Source organism: Vigna umbellata, chromosome 6, assembly GCF_029865625.1.
Source record: "Vigna umbellata cultivar VRB3 chromosome 6, Vumbellata_1.0, whole genome shotgun sequence".
NCBI lineage: Eukaryota > Viridiplantae > Streptophyta > Magnoliopsida > Fabales > Fabaceae > Vigna > Vigna umbellata.
Genome location: NC_142170.1, coordinates 20945643 through 20967648, shown reverse-complemented (window position 1 = coordinate 20967648; position 22006 = coordinate 20945643). Strand labels below are relative to the sequence as shown.

The 22006-nt window shown below is 31.5% G+C and overlaps 2 protein-coding genes across 3 annotated transcripts; both read right to left on the bottom strand.

The window, feature by feature from the left end:
- Window positions 1-4174: 4174 nt before the first annotated feature.
- On the bottom strand, window positions 4175-5061 carry LOC148196953 (Dynein light chain type 1 family protein). The gene is made up of 2 exons (XM_088093294.1): window positions 4763-5061; window positions 4175-4578 (listed from the first exon to the last, which is right to left on the bottom strand). Exons 1-2 carry the CDS (start codon window positions 4898-4900, stop codon window positions 4387-4389), a joined length of 330 nt encoding a protein of 109 aa, XP_087949420.1. The 5' UTR covers window positions 4901-5061; the 3' UTR covers window positions 4175-4386.
- A 5134-nt stretch (window positions 5062-10195) lies between these two features.
- On the bottom strand, window positions 10196-15799 carry LOC124820888 (G-type lectin S-receptor-like serine/threonine-protein kinase At4g27290). 2 transcript variants are annotated; one of them, XM_088093332.1, is made up of 7 exons: window positions 14406-15799; window positions 12418-12534; window positions 11836-11981; window positions 11560-11770; window positions 11236-11473; window positions 11000-11150; window positions 10196-10848 (listed from the first exon to the last, which is right to left on the bottom strand). In XM_088093332.1, exons 1-7 carry the CDS (start codon window positions 15685-15687, stop codon window positions 10540-10542), a joined length of 2454 nt encoding a protein of 817 aa, XP_087949458.1. In that variant the 5' UTR covers window positions 15688-15799; the 3' UTR covers window positions 10196-10539. The 2 variants fall into 2 exon arrangements, with proteins under 2 accessions (XP_087949458.1, XP_087949459.1); XM_088093333.1 differs by having other exon boundaries at window positions 11836-11975; window positions 14406-15798.
- Window positions 15800-22006: the final 6207 nt, after the last annotated feature.

Here is a 22006-nt window from a genome sequence, read left to right as displayed (position 1 = left end):
CATGCTGCACCAAAATTGTGGCTGGAAAAATGGAACAGCAGTATTCAAAATGAGTTTCAGTGATGAAAATGATCAAATGACACTTCAAAGAAGTTTGTATCATCAAATGGAATATGTTCAAACACTTAAACAGCAAAGGTAAAGGTCATCTCAAAATTTGACTGGTTTACTTTCAAATTTAACCAAATTTGATGACTGAAATTGTGATTTGATACAAAGGCTGGAAAATGACCATTTGCACAGTAACAACAGGTTTGAAATGGTGAAATAAACTTGCATACACTTGGAAAATGCACTTGCAGAGACAGATTCACAAAATCACAGCAGCTGAAGCCAAAAATGCAGCAAAGTTTGGTGGTTTACAGAGGAAATCTGCATATAGGCTTCTTAATGACCATTTGAACAGTAGAACAAGTTTGAAATGGTCAAGTATACTTGCACAAACAATCCAACACCACAGAGGCACATAGATTCTCAAAATCACTCTAATAGTTGCCAAAATATGCAGAAAATTGGACAAAACTGCACCAGAAATTAAAATGCATCAGAGTCAAAGCTGGATGGATCAACAATCATGCAAGAAAGGTCCTAAACAACTAGATCTAACCGTAGATTATCAGCTAGAGGAACTTTAAACACCAAAGCCACATCAAAGACAACAAGCACAGTGCAAAAAAAACTTGAGAAAACTGTGACAGTGACTGGAAAATCAGATTTAAAACAACTCAACTACGCATTTGGCAATTCTGTGATTAACATGAGGTGCTATCATTTGAGACATGTTTAGAATCATTAAACAAACTTGTGCAGAGCTATAGTGACAACAATTCTGGACAGAAACAGCATCGACCACATCAAACCAGAAATTTAATTTTGATGCAGAATTGTGAAACAGTGACAGCATAAACTACTGAAAGTAGGCAACTAAGGTATGCATTTTGCATTTTATTGATTAATAAAAGTTGCTACTACTAGAAACATGTTTAACAACAGTAAACACACTTGCACCAAGGTTCAAAACCACAGATTATGACCAGAAACAGTGAGCACAACTTGAAACAGTGAAGAATTTTGATGCAGATTTTTGAGACTGGAAACAATGTTTGCACTGCTAGTAGCTCCAATGATCAAAGCTGGACATTAAGCCATTGCTTATATGATCAACATATAGCTAGCAAATGCATTGGACACACTTAAACAACAAAGAAATAATTCTGGAACAGAAGCAAAGACTAGACAGAATTAAAACTGCAGTAAATTCTGCACATGACAAAAACAGAAAATGATGATTAAGCTGGATTCAAACGAAAATTAAAGAAGTTGCACCGATTAAAATGGAAAACAAACACTAACGAACAGTGAATAGAATCAAACATTCACTCAAACACAGAATCAAACCAGAAAAAACAAAATGAAACAGTGACATATATGAACAGCACAAGACGGAAAAAAAAACAGAGGAATGGATACGAGACACTTAGCTCTTGAAGCGTGACTGAAACGACTGGCTCTTGATGCCAAATGATGGAAGCAGCCTCCACGTTCAAGACTGGAGCGGCTCCTTGGACAGAATGACGCAGCGGAATGAAGAATGGTTTGAAGGAGTTCAGCGCATGCAAGGTGTTTGTCAAAATGCGTGACAGTGTTTGGATGTGTGTGTGAGGTAGAGTTCTAACTCAGATGGCCTTCCAACGGGGAAGGGAGCTAGAGGGAGACAAGCTAAAATAGCTTTAAGCAATGAACTTGAGAGAATGGCTGGATTTCAGCAGCATTTCATTATCAAACTCAAGTTACCTTTACAAGTGATTTGGCTTCTCTTTTATAGATGAAGAGAAACTTGCCTAGCAAGCTACTGAACATATTAGCAATGTACATGAAGCTCTATAAGAAGTGTGCAGGAGAAGCTATACAGCTGGCCATATGTTCCATACGGTAAACATTGAAAACATGCTTTAAAAGAAAGTGGAAACGCTGGTTTGCTTGGTTGGCCGTATGTTGTATATCAGCTTTGCTTTTCCAATCCAAAAAGCACTTCCTTTCTTCCTTTCTTTACCTCCTTTGCTTCCCTTAGTTCACCAAGCTTCTTTGGTTGATTGGCTATGGTTTTCCACTCTTATTAGTGACCTACAAAACAAGGTAAATGTATTTAGTTAAAGAAAACATTCTAAGACTTAGAAAGAAAATATTAAGTCCTTTATTCAACTTCCCTTTCTTGGTCTTAGAGTAAAGTTGATACTTCTTTAGATGGAAAGTCCCTAAAGGGGTTGCCATCACCAGCCTACCCCAATCCAGCCACAACCTAACAACAACAACAAGACTCTTAAGAAGAAGAAAACGATTCTGATGGATATGTAGATTATTAAGACTCTATGTTACTTACGATCATACTTTTAAAAACTCTATGTGTGTCTGCAAAGTATGTCAAACATGTTTGTGATGGTTGTCTAATATTATATTAATGTTTGTTTGGATTCTATTGCTTGTTAGGCATTATCAATTTTGTATTGCCTTATTAATGTTTATGTCCAACCATTATGTTTGTTTGGTAGGTAGAGAATACAGTCTAATGAATTATAAATCGTTGTCATTTGTTGACATAATTTACTAATGGATAAATTTGTCGGTAATGTCTCATACTTGAGTCAAGTTATTATCGAAGGATGTATCCGTCAGTAATTATCAAGGATATATCTGTCAGTAATTACCGAATGACGATATCTATCCATAAATCTTATCGACAATAATTTTACAAATAGATTCTAATCCGTCGGTAATCTGTCGGAAAAAAAACATTTACTAATGGATATTGACTGTTGGAAAATTCATTTTTTTTAATGAAGATTGACAAATAATGGGCTTGTCAATTCTCATTCAATTGAAAGTGAATATTACAAAGGACAATGGTTCTATATACATATGGAAAGCCTCTTACACTTAATGACTCAATGGATTTGAGACTAAGACTTAAACTTAGTTGCATTGTGGAGAGTTTAGTGTCTACTTGTAGAACCATTGGTTCAACATATGGAAAGCCTGTTGCACTCAATGGATTTAATCACATCTCTCAACTTGCTCTCTTAGTTGTTTCATTACATAGTTGTCTGGATACATATGTGATTATGTATTATCATTATTGACCTCTTCAATTAAGGTTTTGACTTCCCTAATGAAAAGAGTTGAATGTTGACTAATAAATTAGGGTACTTTTATCTCCATTGAAACCTTAACTGAGACCTAATTGAATCCCATTTATGCTTTTACTTTTTATAAAGGAAAGTAGGTAATTCAATATAAATATTTTACTAATCTACTTTTTTACTAAGAAAAGGAGCTCTTGTAATTCATATTCCACAAAAGAATAGCATGTGAGATCCTTCTACCTCTTTAAGTCTTAAAGGCATGATTATAGACAAAGGTTTAATATGTGATCATCGAGATAGTCCTCCATCTAAATTTGAAACTCAAACCTACATCATCAATTACTTGGTTATAAGGTTAAGCAAATATATTTCACACTATATCGTAAGTGCAATTTTTAATTGATAAACTCTAGTACAACTTTTATATTTGTAATAGAAATTACTTCCCATGTAAGTTTCACCCACAGTTATTTGTGATATCTCTAATTTATCACATTGTTGGATGATTCTACTTATTACTCAATAAGCCTCCAACAAATTTGAAACGAATCAATTTAAACATTTAATGCATTAATTGAGTTTATATAGTCATCCACTTACCAACGTTTTCTTAATTTTTACTCTGAATATAAGTTTTTGAAGTGTCCACCAAATACTTATATAGACTCATTATAAGGTAATTACTTTCATTAAATACACCTTTGTTTATTTTACAAATACTATCTAATGCAATGGGTACTACGAACTATTATGGAAAAAGATTAAGACTAGATTGTGTTTTAGTAATTCATTAGTAAAGAAATTATTTCAAGTTCATAAACTAATTTCGAGTTATTATATCTTGTAGTATTTCATGGATGTACAATTGTTTGACTTTGAAGTCATTGAGTACATCAGATCAACATGAATAACCTACTTTGTCAATTTTACGACGTATCAAGTGGATCGCATAATGCAATAGTTTTTCAATGTTGAATGTTTCAATTATTTTTTAATGTTGTTATATTTGAAGCTTACACTACTACGAGGACAACTGAAAACATTTATACTTTTTGAGATAAATTAGGAAAAATAATTTACATCTAAAATAAAATATATTTCAGTAACAAAATTATAATTTATATACCTCTGGCAAATTATTTCTCTCTCAAACCTTCCATTTCTTCCTAAATCAATTATCATTACATGGAATGAAAAAAAAATACAGAAGTATCTAAACAAAGGGAAAATTAAGCAATTAAATTAATTATGCTTTGGCTGCCTCTAGAGCTGAGAACTGATTTTCATGTGCCTCTGGAGCAGCTGAGCCCCTGAAGAGCAAAATGGCTAAGTTACCTAAACAGAAATAGATAAAACAGCCACAACAGTGGGTCACAAATGAACCAAAATCAGTTCCTACAATACACTGCCAACCAGGTCCATGCATCCTATCAAATTCCTGCACCAACAACTCAAACATAATTACCAAAGTTGATTCGATTAAGAGACTCATTTCTGCTACCAATTTCTTCAAAGAAAACAAATATATATATATATATATATATATATATATATATATATATATATATATATATATATATATATATATATATATATATATATATATATATATTTCAATTTACCTTCTTTATAAATCTGGCAATCTCAATGGCTTCAGTGACATCAAAGACATCAAGTGCTTTGGAAGCTAAATCCATGGCGTCTTGCTGCATGGTCTGAAGCATGTCAGTCTCACCAATCACAGCCTTGCCTTCAAGCATGATGAACCAAAGCGAAAAATTTCCTCACCAAACAACAAAGTTGGAACTGATGGAGCTTAAAATAAATCACAGATATAAAGCAAAAGTAGTTTCTTGTAAAAAGGGATGTAAAGTGCAGATTAAAGGGTAATGAATGGAGGTATTATATAGAATCAGATGACAACGGGTAGTGCTAATTGGTCAGCCACGTATGGATTGCCTTTGTGGTCACCAAAAAATTATATATATATATATATATATATATATATGTATGTATATATATATATATATGTATGTATATATATATATATATGTATATATATATATATATATGTGTGTGTGTGTGGGGCATGTGGCCATTTTTTACTATATGATAAACATGGTCCAAGTTTGGCATCTCATGTTAACTGCATCTGCATATGGATCAAGTTTGTCTCTGTACTATCCTTAGCACATCATGGACCACTAGACTGAAGTTATTGATAAAACATGTTATCTTTTCTTTTAACTTAGCAATCTTATCTTACACCCCTTTTACATTTTGGATTATAAAATCTTCGTATTAGGCTAACTTGTTCGTAATAAAGAAACTCTGTGTGAAAATTTTGGATTAATGCATTTGAAACGAAAAAACTTTTCTCTGGGAATTAAGATTTCCTTAATGAAAGAGGGGTAAATAGGTAGTTTTTTTTTGTTTTTTTTTTTAAATTGTAGAAATTTTTAGAGATTTATTACATTCTATTTCTTTTGTTCTATTGAAATTATTGTTAATTAGCTTTACATTTTGTCTTACTTTTAATTAATACTGTGAAGAAAAAATTAAAATAGGAAACTTCATAACACTATTATGATAATAATTTATTATACTTTTAATTTTTAATATATAAACCTAAAAAGTCAGGTTAAAATGAAAGAAATGTTATCAAATTGCAGGAAGAATAGACGGAAGTAACATTTGCAGCCCTAAAGATAAATTATATGACAAGATCTTCTAGTTATTCTTTATCATAATTAGATATTTATTCAATAATGTGTATAGTATAATATTGCGTTAAAAATAAATTAAGGTGAGATTCTGCTTTTATTAGAAAACACCACCTAAACAGATAATTATCTGTAGGTTTTGTCTAAAAGAGGACAAGTTATTAACTTTTGTTCAGCCTGGATAATGCCGGACACGTGTGAGTTCTTTGTGGCATTGTCGGTTGATTTGGCACGTGGGATCAGGAAGATGTTGTTGTAGTAGTTATCATGGTTAGTTTGATTTTGAACATTTTTGGCCTTTGCACATGGCAGAGAATAATCAACTTCATTGCCAAGACTTAGGAGATGTCAATTTTTCAGAATCATAGTCACAAAATATTTGTTCATCTTTTAGAAAAGATTTGCACTTTCAGTGTTGCACAAAGACGTTAAGGATGAAAAAGTTATCATCCAAGTTAACAAAGATTGTTCTTATAGATTATTCATTGAATGGTGGAAACTATTGGGACACTTGTTTTTGGCATGAGGCTCTTACAAATCGAAGAGAAACAAACAAAGTAGAAAACTGAGACAACAATGACCACAAAATTGTTCATGGTCAGAGATAATCTGATGAATAAAAATAATGGTAGGTTGTGTGAGCCATAGCCATGTAAATTGGCATATTCATCTTCAACTCACGAATATTCATTCTTGTTTCAGTTCAAAAAAAGTGTGGGATTTTTTAAATGTCGAGACCAAAAAAGAAAAAGTAATTCGTTTTAATGACTATATTATCTTTCATTGTTTTTTCTTATTTGTGAACATTATTATGTTAGATATAATTGTATGCATTGTTTATTTATTTAATAGAAATTTTCTTGTACCGTTTATTAATTATTTTTTAAATTTCAATGACTTATAATTTCCATCTAACATGTTTTTCGGTCAAAAAATATTTGTGTTTTCTGTAATTATTAATTTAAAAAAATATTTTTTCCTATTATCAAAACAAAATGCTAATAGAGATGAATTAAGACAAATAATAAGTTGGAAAAGGTGAATAAAGGTAATTATTTAGATCTACCTACAGATGTCAATTATATATTAAAATCATGTCAAAGTTACCTTTTAAATTTGTTTTATTATGAATTTTATATTTTAAATTAAATAATACTGAAAGATGTGTATGGATTTAGTCTGGTACAAAGAAAAAAAATAGTTTATTACACTATAACACATATAGTTATTTATGTTTGATGCATAAATAAATAATATAGTTAAAAAAGTAACATTTTTATAAATAAAGGTAAATAAATTTATGTTAAATATATGATGGAGAAGAGTTTTTTTACGTCGGGACCTATAATGGTACGATATAAAAGACCTTTTTTTACATCTGACATGATAGTTTCTATAAAAAATCTTTTCAGAGCTTGTTTTCTTTCTGATTTCTCTCTTCGCGAAAGTTGCATTGCTGACCCAAAAATAGCTTTCTTCATCTTTTGTGGTGGATTTTTCGTGGGACAACTTGTTGCTGCATTGAGGTTAGTTCAATAGACCTTTTGTGACAATTTTTGAGGAATTCAGTCATGAATGGGACTTAGGTTTTGTTGAATTTCTGTTTCATGTTTGGTAGTTTCTATATTTATTAGTTTGAAATTTTGATGATTGAAAATCAATACACATTTAAGTTTAATAGATTTTAAATATTGATAGAAAATATAGTGATGAAAATTAATTTATTAGTATATATATTAATATTTATTAAGTTTTTAAAATTTAACTTTAGAAGTTAGGAATAAGAAAAAGTTATAAGGACTAATTAGTTGTGAAAATTATGTTTTAGTGTATAGTAATGTTTATTAGGTTTTTAAAATTTAAACTCAGAAGTTAGCAATAAAAAAATGATAGAGTAATCAATAATGGAAATTAGTTGTGAAAATTAATTTATTACTATATATTAATATAGTATAAGGTTTTTATAATTTAAATTTAGAAGGTAACGAAAAAATGATAAGGACTAATTGTTTATGAAAAATAATTTATTTTTATATATTTATATTTATTAGGCATATAACTTTTAAATTTAGAAGTACACGTTTAACCAATCTTAATTCTCGATTGAAATTCAGTCTTAATGATTAAACAATAATTATTTGTATTAAATTTTAAATTATTTAATTGGACAGTTTAAAAAAATTATTTTTTAAAATTTGTTAATATGTGTATATTGTAAGCTTTTGCATAAATTTGATTAATTTTTTTTTCGATCCTTTTTGTGTTGTTCTCTAAATGTATATTTATTTTTGGGTTAAATATGCTTTCAGTCTCTAAACTATCAAGCGATTTTGTTTTTAGTCTCTCTTTCAAACTAAGATACTTTTTAGGCCTTCTCCTTTAGGAAAACATAATTTTTCGTCCTTAAAACCCAACGACGTTAAAAAGGAGTTGAGCTGGCTAACAGTGGAGTGTCACATCATCTTTTTTCTCACACTGAGTCAATCTGACCCTCACCGTTCGGTCACCATCACCGTTCGGTCACCATCACCGTTCGGTCACCATCACCATTCAATTATCATAACCATTCGGTCACCACCAATACCATTTGATCATTCAGTCATCGTAACCATTCGGCCTTACCAATACCGTTCGGCCATTAACAATATTGTTCGGCATTATCATACGGTAAGGGACAAATTGATTTAGTGTCAGAAAAAAAATGACGTGGCACTCCACCGTTAGCCAAGCTCAGCTTCTTTTTAACGTTGTTGGTTTTTGAGAACGAAAAATTATAGTTTCGTAAAGGTGAAGGACCAAAAAGTACCTTACTTTGAAAGAGGGACTAAAAACAAAATCGCTTGATAGTTTAGGGACTAAAAACATATTTAATCCTTTATTTTTTTTTGTCATATGTGACCACTTTTTGATTAATTTGTTGAAGATTATACAGAATATTGTCACCATGTTATTAAATTTATGATGGTAGATTTATTTGTGTACATGTTAACAAATTTTACACAAAATGTTTTCACGAATCGGTAGAACCTCACTTTAATTACCAAAGTGAGAATGATGGAGTTTGTTACGAACCTAGCCATGGATTGAAGATGAATGAATGCATATCACATTAGTGAAGATTATGAAAGGAAGTTACCGAGTTCTTGCAATAAGCTAAAAAATTGCAATACCTATATATGAATACAATATATTGTCCTTGTGTTCGTTGTTTGAATAAGATACATTAAGATTTGGTGGGAATATGTGATCTCTTATTCGTCTTCTATACAATAAAGTGTTATTCAATTTGGATTTGGCATGGAGAAATATTAAACAATCCTATTATGTTACGAACAATAGAATATGTTGAAGAACAAATGAATGATCATTTAGAGGACATGGTATGTGATGTTGGTGAACCAATTATTGGAATAACTCATTTGAATGATTATTTAAAGTTTGATAGATAACAACTATTTATCCATGATGTGATAAGTTTTGTGGTGATAAGTTTTTTTTTTGTGTTTCAGATGTGATCATGTTGTGATGGGGTAAGGTTAATTTTTGGTTGGTAGATATATTACTATGGATACGAATGTGATGAAATTTGTAATGCGTTCAATGGTTAAAGTTTATGTGATTGAGGGGAATTGTACATAGGGAATATGATATGTGCACAAGAAGAATTTTTTTTGGAGGTATATGATTATTGTATGATGTATGATTACTGTAGATATTTTGAATGTAAGATATACCTATTATTGTGTAGAATTTTATTGGTAACGAACATGGTTTTGGCATTCATGGTTGTAGTGATATAAGTATTCAGTTGTTTAATTTGTGGGTTTATGTATGGTAATGTGCATAGTGAAATAATGCTACTTGTGCTTGATGTCTTTATTATTTTATTTCAAATTATACAACTTGCGTGAGAAAGACTAAAGGATATATTCAATCCCCTTTTCTAGAGTCATTTTCACTAAGAAGAGATACTTCTAGAAAATAACATGTTACCTAATTGTAACAACTGAGGTGAATTTTTTTTATGTCCTATGGATTTGAAGTAGAAAATGATACATACATGTCTTAATAGTTGTGTCATGTACAAAGATGAGTGTACTACATTAAGGATGTGTCAAATATGTGAGTTATCACTACTAAGGTGTTGATGGAAGTAGTGTTGATGAAGAAACACATGACCCCTACTAAGGTGTTGTGGTACTATTTTATAGTACCTAGTTTAAAATGATTGTTTGTCATTTGTCATTAAAGGAGATACAAAGGGAAATTTGCAAAAATCTATGAATTTTTGTAAAGGAAAGTTTCCTAGAGAGATAGTAGCTCAGGCAAAAGTGAAAATCAACTCAATTATGGCATCCTTTTTCATTGCTTGACCTTTTAAACAATAAAATAATTAAATAATCGAGTTTTGCTTGTATCTTCTACACCTCTTAAGTGGAACGCATAATCTACTCTTCCTTTTCCTTGTTTACCATATCTGACATATAGGGTTGTCAAAATATACATATAATGAAGCATATGTATCTGTCCAAATATCATATTTATCAACGAATAATAGCAATTGTTATCTCACATTCAAAGTGAATAATATTCTTTCAGACATATAGTAGTACTTGTAGAGATTGGTGGTCGTAAACTTTTCAATTTTCCATATCATTTATTTTATTTTAAATCATCTATCTTGCCAGAAGTAATGTCTCAGACATTTCGTTGAGAGAACACGCATCCAAATTCCTTAAAGAAGAATCTGTCATGGTCAAGTTATTTCTTCCCGTGTAAAATCCAGGTTGAGTTGGCTCAGGCAATAACTTTTCACCGTTCAACATTAAAACTACCGAAGACATATTTGGCCTATCCTCTGGTCTATGTTGTACGCACAACAAACCAATATGAATATATCTTAATATTTGAGATGGATCAACTGCATTGTCCATTGATTCATCCATTAGTTCCATTGGCCTTTTCTCAATCCATAATCTCCATGCCTATAAAAAATCATTAAAAAATAATTTTAAATTTAACTCAATTTTACAATAAGATTTACTTTCATTTATATAAATTGGTTTTATCCTTAGTTCAGTAAGACTTATTGTTACAAAAAGATTTTAGCTCATTGTTATTAAGTTTTTAACTTACATGTCCAAGAAGATTTAGCTCATTGTGTGGGTCACGAAATCCTCTATTCTTCCTCCCACTGATTATCTCCAATACAATTACGCCAAAACTAAATACGTCTGATTTGACTGAAAATGATCCATGTACAGCATATTCGGGAGGCATATAACCACTGCGAAAAAAAGCATTACTCAGACATGAGCATTTAGAACTGTTTGCAAAAGGGGAAAGAAATAAACAAGTATAGAAAAACTTACTATGTTCCCATCACTTTATTTGTGTTTGCTTCATCTTGATCTAGGTTAAATATCCTAGCCATACCAAAATCTGATATTTTTGGTTTCATATTGCTGTCAAGAAGAACATTACTAGTCTTGAGATCCCTATGAATGATTTTCAGTCTAGAATCTTGATGAAGATAGAGGAGTCCTCTAGCAATTCCATCAATGATTTCAAATCTCTTAGCCCAACCTATTGAGGTACTTCTTATTGAATCTGAAAATTCACTACCATGTTAGCATAACAGTCTGACGGAAAATATCACAAAAATTGGAATAATTAGATCATAACAAAAGCCCCACCAAAAATAAAGTAATCCAAGCTTCTATTTGGCATGAATTCATAAATTAGCAGCTTTTCCTCTTGCTCAAAAGAACAACCAAGAAGCTTTACCAGATTGCGGTGTTGAAGTTTTGCAATCAACATTACTTCGTTCTTAAACTCGTCCAAACCTTGTCCTGAAGTTTTGGAAAGCCTCTTAACTGCAATTTCTTGCCCATCTGATAATATGCCCTGACAATAATTTTTAAAAGTTATTTCTATGCGAAGATGAATGGTAACTAAAATTTAATTCATACCTTGTACACTGGTCCAAATCCCCCTTGTCCCAATTTATTACTCTCAGAAAAGTTATTTGTGGCATCGGAGATGTATAAAAAATCGAATATTGGTAAATCAATGTCATCGTTCTTATTCTTCTCCTTCCAGTACTCTGTTTCTGCCACTAAAAAAATTATCAGATCTTATGCAAAACAAAGATATAATAGAGAAGAATTTTCCGTAAAGTGTAACAAAATTCAACGCATAGAAACGAAGATTAATTGTTATTTGTTGAGGTAAATTTAAATTTTAAGAATTTATTAATAATTTTGTTTAAATCTTATTTTATTATTTTGGGTTTAATAAAATTTAGTTTATTTTTGATTGAGATAAAATAAAGATAAATAGTTTTAATTTTTCATTTATTTAGAAGCGTTTTGTTATATGTATTTGGTCCACTTATTTAAAGGTTGTTAATTTTCAAACAAACCATAGTAAATTGAAGAATCCAGTCATTTGTTTGGATTTTTTTTTAACATTATTTACATTCCGTCATTGTTCGGTTTAAAGTAAAATATAACAAAAATTACATTGGCAATATTTAATCATAATGACTTCACCTGACTGCTTGAGTTTATTCCTCCTAAGGCAAAATATGAACCCAAATACTACAATGGCGATGATGAATATAGTGCAGCCAAGTATAATTCCTCCTATCTTCCTGTTTAAGGCGTGATCTGAAAGATTAAGAACATAATCAACTAATAATCAACAGACACACAATTTCACATTGGACCATTTACATCACATATAAACAGAAACAGAGATATATAGAAATTCTTGTACAACTTAACCTTGGGAACATATCTTCTGGTTTATAAGGGATATGCACCTTTCCAAATTGAAAGAAAATAAAAGACTTGAAAAGAAAATAATATAAGTATCCGAATTTAAGTTATATATATCTTATTTTATTGTTTTATTTCATGTATACTTTTTTTTCTTTTCTTATAAAAATAATTTCAAAAACATCCTACTTAACTTCGATTATTTTTCTACACCCTCAAATACATTTTTCTTTTCTTTCTCCATTATTTTCTTTCATTCTTAATGTTGAGCTTAACATTTGTAACTACAAGGATGACAAGAGATAGGTGGGTGTGGTCCCTCTCTAATAATATGGATATAATAACATCGTACTGGTAGTACCCATTGATGTTTAAAATATTAGTTATGTTTATATTGTTAGAGTTATATAAACATCAAGTATTTAATATAAAGATTATATATATTTTTTATTCAATTTCAGAAATCATAAGAGAAATTATAATTGTGTAAGTATTGAATTAAAGTACAAAATAATAAATAAATAAATATCAAATAATGGTAGAAAAGACTAAAAATGTTTAGATGTGTTGATTCAATAAATCAAGGATTTTATTTCTCGAAATACAATCATTTAAATGAAATCAAGCAAAGGGAAAAATTTAATTTAGACATTGAATGAATTATACCAAATAGAACAAAGAATATAAGTTATGTTCTTCTAAATAAATTATAAGGATTTAACTATACTTAAAATTGAGAGTAAAATATTCTTAAGTTGAAACATAAAAAATAATTAAAAATATTTAAAGTGAATAAATTGAGTATTTTATTAATAGAAAACAAAAATGTAACATTATGACACGTGATGACATAAATGAGTTAGATGCATATAAAAAGATATATATAATCCATACACAATGTAAACAATAAAGTCTTGCACATACTTAGGTATACATATATTCATACATCTTCATCCGTGTAATCCATACCCAATTAAAACAATTTTACATACTTACATGCACGTTATTATCCTTAATCCATATCCAATTTAAACAATCAAGTTTTAACCATACTTTTATCCATGCTCAATTAATATAATTAATATGAAAATTCTTCAATGAAAGCGGGATATGTTCATGCGATAATACCTATGCAAAGAGATTTATTTCTCATCTCCATTCATGACTAAGTATTTTTTTTCTTGACTTTTGACAAGTTAACAATTTTTTTAACAATTTTTTCATGATAAATTATGTGTAATTATTTTATTGGTTTGTATATTTAAAATTGATTCATCATAAACTATTGCATAATCTATTCAGAGATTGTTGTAAAAAAATTATTAAGAAAACATTTTTCAAAAATAATCACGGTATTTTGCAGTAATTTGGGTTTACTTTAGTATTCGATTTCAGCGCCTGAGTTTCGCAATTGTCGAAACTTGTTCAGCAATGTGAGTCATGAGAATTCCTTTTTTTATAAATAAATAAATAAATACTTTCACGAAATCCACAAATATTTCGTATTCATCATTTGCATATATATATTTCTAAAAAGTTAATAGCATACCCTTTGTATATTTTGTTTTTTTCTTTTCCCCGTATATATATACCTTACCTTCTACCGAGTACGCTTACTGTACCTGCATTCACCTAGCATAACTTTGTATCTATTTCATAATTCATCATAAATGCTTCTTACTTTCTAGCAGGGTAGAACTTAGCATCCATGAAAAGACGATAGAATTAACCAAGAATGAATTGTAAAAAGGTATACATACCTTGAAATTTTGAAGCTGCAATTCGCAGATAAAAATCTTGTCCATCTGCTAGTGTCCTGATGTCAACAATGTCATTAAACCATTGCAAGCAGCCACTTCCGTTGGCACTGATATTCAATTGAGCATATGCAGTACAAGCGCAGTTGCTCAAGCACAATTTCTCGCATTCCTCAAGACTCATTCTCGTATCATACCAAGATGAAGATGTGTCTGGCAATTTCACTCCCTCGTACTTCTTAAAACTATCTCCCTTGTTGCAATCCAGAGGTCTAATTCGATCACAAGTTGAATCCGCAGCTTTGGATTTGAATCCACTCAAACATTCGCAGTGCTGAGGTTCTCCACTCACGTTGCAAATAGCATTAGCACCACACATACCATATCTCTCACACTCATCAAACGAACCAGAGTATACAGTATCCCATTTTTCACCCTCATCTGACCATATTAAACGTATTTGATACCCTTCTGGGAGCAATCTGCTTCTCAGTTTAGTTGAACTATTCAAGAGTTGAATCTCATAGAAGATTTCATCTTCATTCATAACAAAAAGGGATTTCGTTAATGGGTGAGATCCTTGTGCAGGTACTCCTGTGACTCTAACACCATTCCAAGAGCCTGGTCTATAAACTATGTCATCACTCTTCGTGATAACTAGTTGAGGAAGGCCACGAGTATCAACACCAAATGAAAATTCACCTGGAGTAGGATCGTAGAGGGATTTCCAAGATCTCAGAGCTCGGTGATGACCGGTTTTCAAGTTCATTCCAAGCTTCATTCCTGGAAGAAAAGTATCACCAGGGTAATCAAAGCTTTGCCATAAAAAGTTATCATGGCCATCTTTCACAACCATGTTTCCTGATTCCAACAACTCCACGACAACTGGTTTGCTTGGTGTGTTTGATGATGCATTTGAGGACCATATTTGGGCTCCTGCGCCATTTTTTATACTAAGAAACCCTTGATCACTGTCTAGTTCTAAGACTCCAGAGTGGTCTTGAAGTGGTGTTTCTTTGTTGGCCACCCAAACCACTGTTCTGGGGGATATGGTTTTGTACCAAATTCCAAGGTAACGGCTACGGGAATTTCCAGGGCTGAAGAATCCTGCTTCAAAGGTTCCATTTGTTGAGACAAGAGTTACATTCTCATTCATACGATCTCTCAGAGGTTGGGTCGGAGTAATCATGTCCAAAGTGGAGGAAATGGATAACAAAGAGAGGAACAAAAGGCATCCACCAAGGATTTCAAAGCTCTCCATTGATTTTGGTACGGTTTCTATCATAGACAATGTGGTTGGCTAGTTATAAACAACAAAGAGGAAAATAAACATCTCCTAGGACATGGTCAAGAAAATTCAAACAGTGAAGACTGTGTTTATTTGTGGTTAATTTAGTGAGATGCACTATAAAGGAAAGAAGGCTGAATAAATAAATACTTTAATGACTATTTATTTCTCGGGTAGTTGCGGAAATTGATGAGAATCTTAATGCATTAACTCGAACGAGTAATTCTGGATTTAAACCTGTGCTCATAATTCAATATAAAGTTGTCTCTAAATAGATTTGACAAGTACTGAAAAATATTAATAAGCATTAAAAAAATCGATTTTCTTGAGAGAAGCGTTTGATGGAGTTTTAACATGATAAACACACCAAAAGAAATTTTCTTAAGAGTAGTATTTGATGAAGATATTCAGATGCAACTTGAAGTTCGCATATTGACTACCATTTCAAATCTCTTTTAGGTAAAAGTCTCCTTCATTAGTAGCTTTAAATTAATAATATGCAATTCAAGTAGATAAATGAAAATAGAGATTTACACAATAAAGAATTATATTCTTTATGTTTTGATAATTACTTTCCCCGTATAATAAATAGCATGTACGTGTGACCGTCCCCACACCAATGAATACGGTAAAAGGCAAAAAAAATATCTAGCAAATTTAAGGTAAATAAATATAGCGATCATTCCACTCTTGACGATAGGCACTGGGATAGTAGTTTATATATTTTTCTGTCGTTATCATTCTCTAACATATTCTTTATTATATTTTATATTTATTTTCCAATTTTGCTCGTGGTTAAAAAGTTTGTAACTTTAAAAATCGAGATCAAAAGTTTTTGTCTTCGTTCTTCGCGTTGAGAATAAAATTGAAATGCATATTGCTCAACAATATATCTTACTCTGGAGTAGCAAAAGGAGGATTAATTTGAACATTGGATTATATATATTTGTTATTTCCAGAAATCACCAAGCAATCTTCAAGGGGAGTCAATGCTCTTAGGGTGTTGGATTGTTGTTGAACAATCTCGACCGAGCTTATAAAGATTAGAGACAGATCCCCTTGTAGAAAACTCTTTAATACTCAAGGTCAATAAAATAGTATAAATAAGATAGAATGAGTGCATATAATGTTTAGTATTGAATGAGTGTGTTTACTAATGAGTGAACACACACACATATATATATATATATATATATATATATATATATATATATATATATATATATATATATATATATATTTTGATAGAAACATTCGCATGTTAGGGAAGCTAAAGACCTGTATTTGGTTTCAAAAGAAGATTTAGAAACAGTGGTTTGTTTCTTTGATTTCTAGGAGATAAGAGCAGTTCCAAGAAAGACGCAAAAATCAGAAATGAATCTTCTAGTGGTAGCATAATAGCCCAATCAGAATCAGAGTATGCATGAATGCGGAAGGAATTATTAGCAGCATATAATAGATCAGAACCAGGAGCATTCTTTAAGTATCTAATGATCCTCATGGCTTGTTGCATATGAGGTTGACGAGGAGCGGAAACAAACTGGCTAAGTTGTTGGACGACAAAAGCAATGTCAGGCCATGTATTAGTGAGATAGAGAAGTCGTCCAATAAGATGCCGGTAAGAAGAAGGATCTGTGAGAAGGATGCCTTCATCAGCATGAAGTTCGATAGAAGGATCAACAGGGGTGGGAGCAAGTTTACATCCTAACATACCAGCGTTAGAAATCAATTCAAGACAATATTTTCTTTGATTGATGCATATTCCAGTTTGAGATCTAGCAATTTCGAATCCCAGAAAATATTTGAGATCTCCAAGATTTTTAATGTGAAACTTGCTGTGGAGATGATCTTTGACAGTGGTGATTTCAGACAAGTTATTTTCAGAAAGAAGGATATCATCAACATATACTAGGATAATAGTGATAGCAGAGGGAGAATGTTTGATAAATAGAGAGTGGTCGGCAGAGCTTTGTGTATACCAAATAGAAAGTAATTCAGATGTTAGTTTATGATTCCAATTTCTAGTAGCTTGTTTTAAACCATAGAGAGACTTTTGAAGCTTGCAAACAAGATTAGGAGTAGACGAACAAAGATCAAACTTCTTCATGTTTCTTCTACCAATCAAGTTGCAGATGTTTTCACCAAATCTCTTTATCCTTCTCCTTTTACCACTATTACTTCCAAGCTAAACATGCATAATATCCATGTTCATCTTGAGGGAGGGTGATAGAGACATTCACATATCTTTTCTTCTACAGTTTACCGAACGACTACAAGATCTTGCCGAGCGGCTGTACCGAACGGCTGTTGACAACAAGATCTTGCCGAGCGGTTGCACCGAACGGTTGTTGACCACAGTATCATGCCGAGCGGCACTGAACGTCTGCTTACTACCGAACGGATGAACTCTCGGAAGTCGTTCGGTCACCGTGCTTTTGAATTAGTTTTGTTAGTTTTGTTTGTTATGTTTTTCTTTCTCTCTTCCTCTTTGTATAAATACTTTACTTTCGTTGTATTTTGAACTCACTTACTGATATTCATTCACTTTCTATTCTTTCTGGAATTCTCGTTTTCTCCCGTTTATCAAACACTTACACACACACACACACACACACACACACACACACACACACACACACACACACACACACACACACACACACACATATATATATATGGTTAATTGGCTTATGAGTTTTGATAATAACATAGTGATAATAACCAAAAGATAATAATTGGGTTGAATACATTCCAAGATTGAAAGTATGATGCAAGTGGATTGAAATTGTGCTAAGGTTAATCGTTTTCATTTGACGTTGATCGAGTTAAGGTCAAAACCTATATAGTATGAATTTATTAGTCAATAGACCAAGAGCAAACAAAGAGTTGATCGGTCATTAGGGTGACAAATAAGGACTTTTAGACGTTTGAAAGGTATCCTAGGATAATTTCATTAACTAACCTAAATATGGCTTAGTAGAAATGGATCTTCAATCAACTAAATAAGAGCATTACGGTGTAATTGGACCATAATTAGGCTAGCGGTAAGAAAAAATCTATTATGACTAGTATAAATACAAGGTCCATGTAGGGTAGTTAGGTTATAATGATTACAACATTTAACACAACTTGTACTTGGAACAATACTGACTTAAGTATCAGAGTTCTTTATGCAGGTGCACACCGAGTGTTTGCACGATTAGGAACATAGTGTATAAGAAGAGCTAAAGATTTAAGTTGCTAAAAGACTGAAGCGCATAGGAAGTAGTAATATCCCACCAGTCTTGTACAAACATTTTGGCACTCATCATGGGTCGAATGGACACTTTTCTACTCTTATGGTAATCAGAAGGACCATGATGAACAACATAGTAATGAAAGAGGTAGTGGAGGAACAACAGGTGGATCCCATGACTATGATGCGCGAGATGAGAAGGGAGATGAAAGCGATGAAAAGGAAGATTAAGAAGACATGAAAAGTTTGTGTTGATAGGGTTTGATACTTGGGAGAAGGAAAACTGTCAAAGTTTTCACGTTTAATCCTAGTAACTTCTTAATTATTGGCAAAAATCCGTTCAATCAAATGAAAGTTTCTAACTTTAATCAAAGTAATCTCTCAATTAATATTAAAAAAACTTAATATATGTTAGGATCGTTGTAGAGTAGAATATTTGCATTTGGACAAAAACTAAGAGGAAGATGAATTAGAAAAAAGAACCCAATTTGAAATTAGGTCAAAATATGAAAAGTCATGTTACAACTGTCTTAATAATTGATTATTGCAAGCAATAATTGATTATTGCTGAGATTTGTTTTTTTAAAATAATTTCTTTCTACAATAATCGATTATCATAAGTCATAATCGATTATCATTGTGTATATTTAAAAAATATTTTTTTCCTTCAAGTGTTTCAGTGCTACTACTTTGTGACTCTCTAGACTTAGTCCAAAATACTTTAACAACTATTACAAGAGTATTCTAAAGACATTAAAACATTACAACAAACAAATACAAGTCTTCCAAATAATTATTGGCTTTTGTTTCATCTTTAAACTTTCTATCATCATCAAAATAAACTTTATGAAGAAGAATGTCCAACATCTTCTTCTTTTTTCAATAATATGATTATTATGTTATGTAGATTTAGCATTATGCTTATTTGCTATAATGTAAAACACATTATTTTTACTTGATTAAAAAACAAATAGATAAAAATAAATCACAACAAGAATTAAAAGAACAAACAAGTTTTTTCATCTTACCTCACAATACAATTAAGAAATTACGACAAAATCAATCCTAGAGGCTTAACACTCTATGAAATGTAGACAACATAAGTATAGAAGAAGAAAGGGTGGAGACTGTGAATATGAAAGAGAGGACAAAACTAGCCTCCCCACCCCAAATGGTTCCTAAGCTCTTTGTTGAGATTGTTGATAGGGAGAGCACTGGTTTAGCTAAACCTTACAATTTCAGAGCTTCTGGTTTTTTATGATGACAACACATTATTAATAACACATGTGTTTATGTGTTACATGTTCATAACTTTCAAGTTTATGATTATTTGAGAACATGTTTGTGTTGATTCTGTCATTGCTGCAATTCACTGTGTTTTACATGAGATCTTATCTGTGAATGCATGACATATATTTGAGAAAAGGAAAACCACATGCACTTTTTTTAAACTTGTAATATGTGACAAAACAACAATTGTAAGTCGACTTCATTATGAAGTAAGTCGATTAAAACTCGTGCCTTTGCACAAACTTTTTCAAAGTGTGCTGTGATAATTTTTGAAGATAAAGTTTTTCAAAACTTTGTTTAACTGTGTTGTATAGTCGATTACATGCAACCTGCATTCGCCTAAGTCTATTACAATTTTGAAATTGTGTTAATGCTTGAATTAAATGTTACAACGACTATATTTTTAAATATGTTGACCAAACATTTATTGTGATTCGACTGCATTAATTATCCATTCAATTAACTGCATGTATTGTTGCTAACTACTTTGACTGAAGTGTTGTATTCGACTGCATTAGTAGCTAAGTCGATTAAAATGCGTCAGAGTTGCGAATTGCTATAAATTGACGCGAATTTGATTTCTGCAAGAACTTTTGTGATTCTAACTATTTGATTGATTTCTTTCAGATTATTGATCTCTTGCAGAAAGTGTGAAAGCTCCAAGAATTCATCAAGAAGACTGTGGTGTTCATCTTTGGTGATTGGTTGACGAGCAAGAATCTGTGTGTTCTTACTGTCTGATCAACCTGCACTTGAGGTGTCTATTTCGTGATCAGTTTCTATCAATCTTGTGAAGATTGGAGTTGCCCTGTTGTGATTACAGGAAGAGAACGTGCGGCGTTCTGGACTTTGAGGATTGTTCAAAGTGTTAAAGACTGTAGGAGAGGGGACATCTTGCTGCTGTTTTTTGTTTGTATATGCCTATATTTTGATTAGAGGGTTATAGAGGTGTTTTATATTTTTGATGTGGATGTCGCTATAAAAGCCTTGTTGTAAAAACCTTGATCATTATAGTGCATTTGCTTCCTGTGGTGGAAGGACACTAGATGTAGGCTTGGCCGAACCAACATAAAAACTCAGCGTTTGATCTTTCTATCCCTACTCTGTTACATTTAGTCGACTTTACATTTTACGCATTAGATTATATTCCGCTGCACTACAAAGTCTTTTTCCTTGAGTTTCAAGAAAGCTTTTAAAGGCATCTACTTTGCGAAAAAGATTTAAAGAAAACATTGTTGTGTTTCAGAAATTCACCCCCCTCTTGGTATTGAAACTAAGCCATTCTATTTTCAACACTCTTTTTTATGAAAAAAAAGATAGAGAAAACTGCAAGGTCCAACTTTTATTGCGCATTCCCTCTTTCTAGCTTAGCCAAACTGCTTCACTTTTTCATGTTTTTCTTGCCTTCTCTCTGCAATGCTTGGCTTGGGATTTTATGATTTTGGTTACTTTGTATTCTTGGATTTATCGTTAAGGATTCATGAAGTTTTAATCAATTTATTTCCTCACTTCAATGAGCTCAACTTAGTTGTAGCTACACTAATATATCTCAGAATATCCAAACAACATTTATGCGACTAAAAAGCTATTTTTAACATATTTTTATATCTTAAGCTCAATAAATCCAATTAAAAGAAATCCTAATTGAAATAATCTTTTAAAGCATAAAAACCAATTAAGAATCCAAGATTAAAGGCTAAATGAGGACATATTGTCAACACTCAATTTTGTCCGGGTTGTAAAAGATTGTTTTTATTGGTTATTTATTATTTTCCTTTTATTTTATTTTAC

Excerpts from the sequence above, each read along its gene's own strand:
- LOC124820888 (XM_088093332.1), bottom strand. The coding sequence starts at position 15,687 with ATGATAGAAACCGTACCAAAATCAATGGAGAGCTTTGAAATCCTTGGT. Across the intron at positions 11,982-12,417 it reads GAATAAACTCAAGCAGTCAG|TGGCAGAAACAGAGTACTGG; the intron begins GTGAAGTCATTA and ends TAATTTTTTTAG. Across the intron at positions 11,151-11,235 it reads AATAAAGTGATGGGAACATA|TGGTTATATGCCTCCCGAAT; the intron begins GTAAGTTTTTCT and ends TTTTTTTCGCAG.
- LOC148196953 (XM_088093294.1), bottom strand. The coding sequence starts at position 4,900 with ATGCTTGAAGGCAAGGCTGTGATTGGTGAGACTGACATGCTTCAGACC. Across the intron at positions 4,579-4,762 it reads TTGCCAGATTTATAAAGAAG|GAATTTGATAGGATGCATGG; the intron begins GTAAATTGAAAT and ends TTGTTGGTGCAG.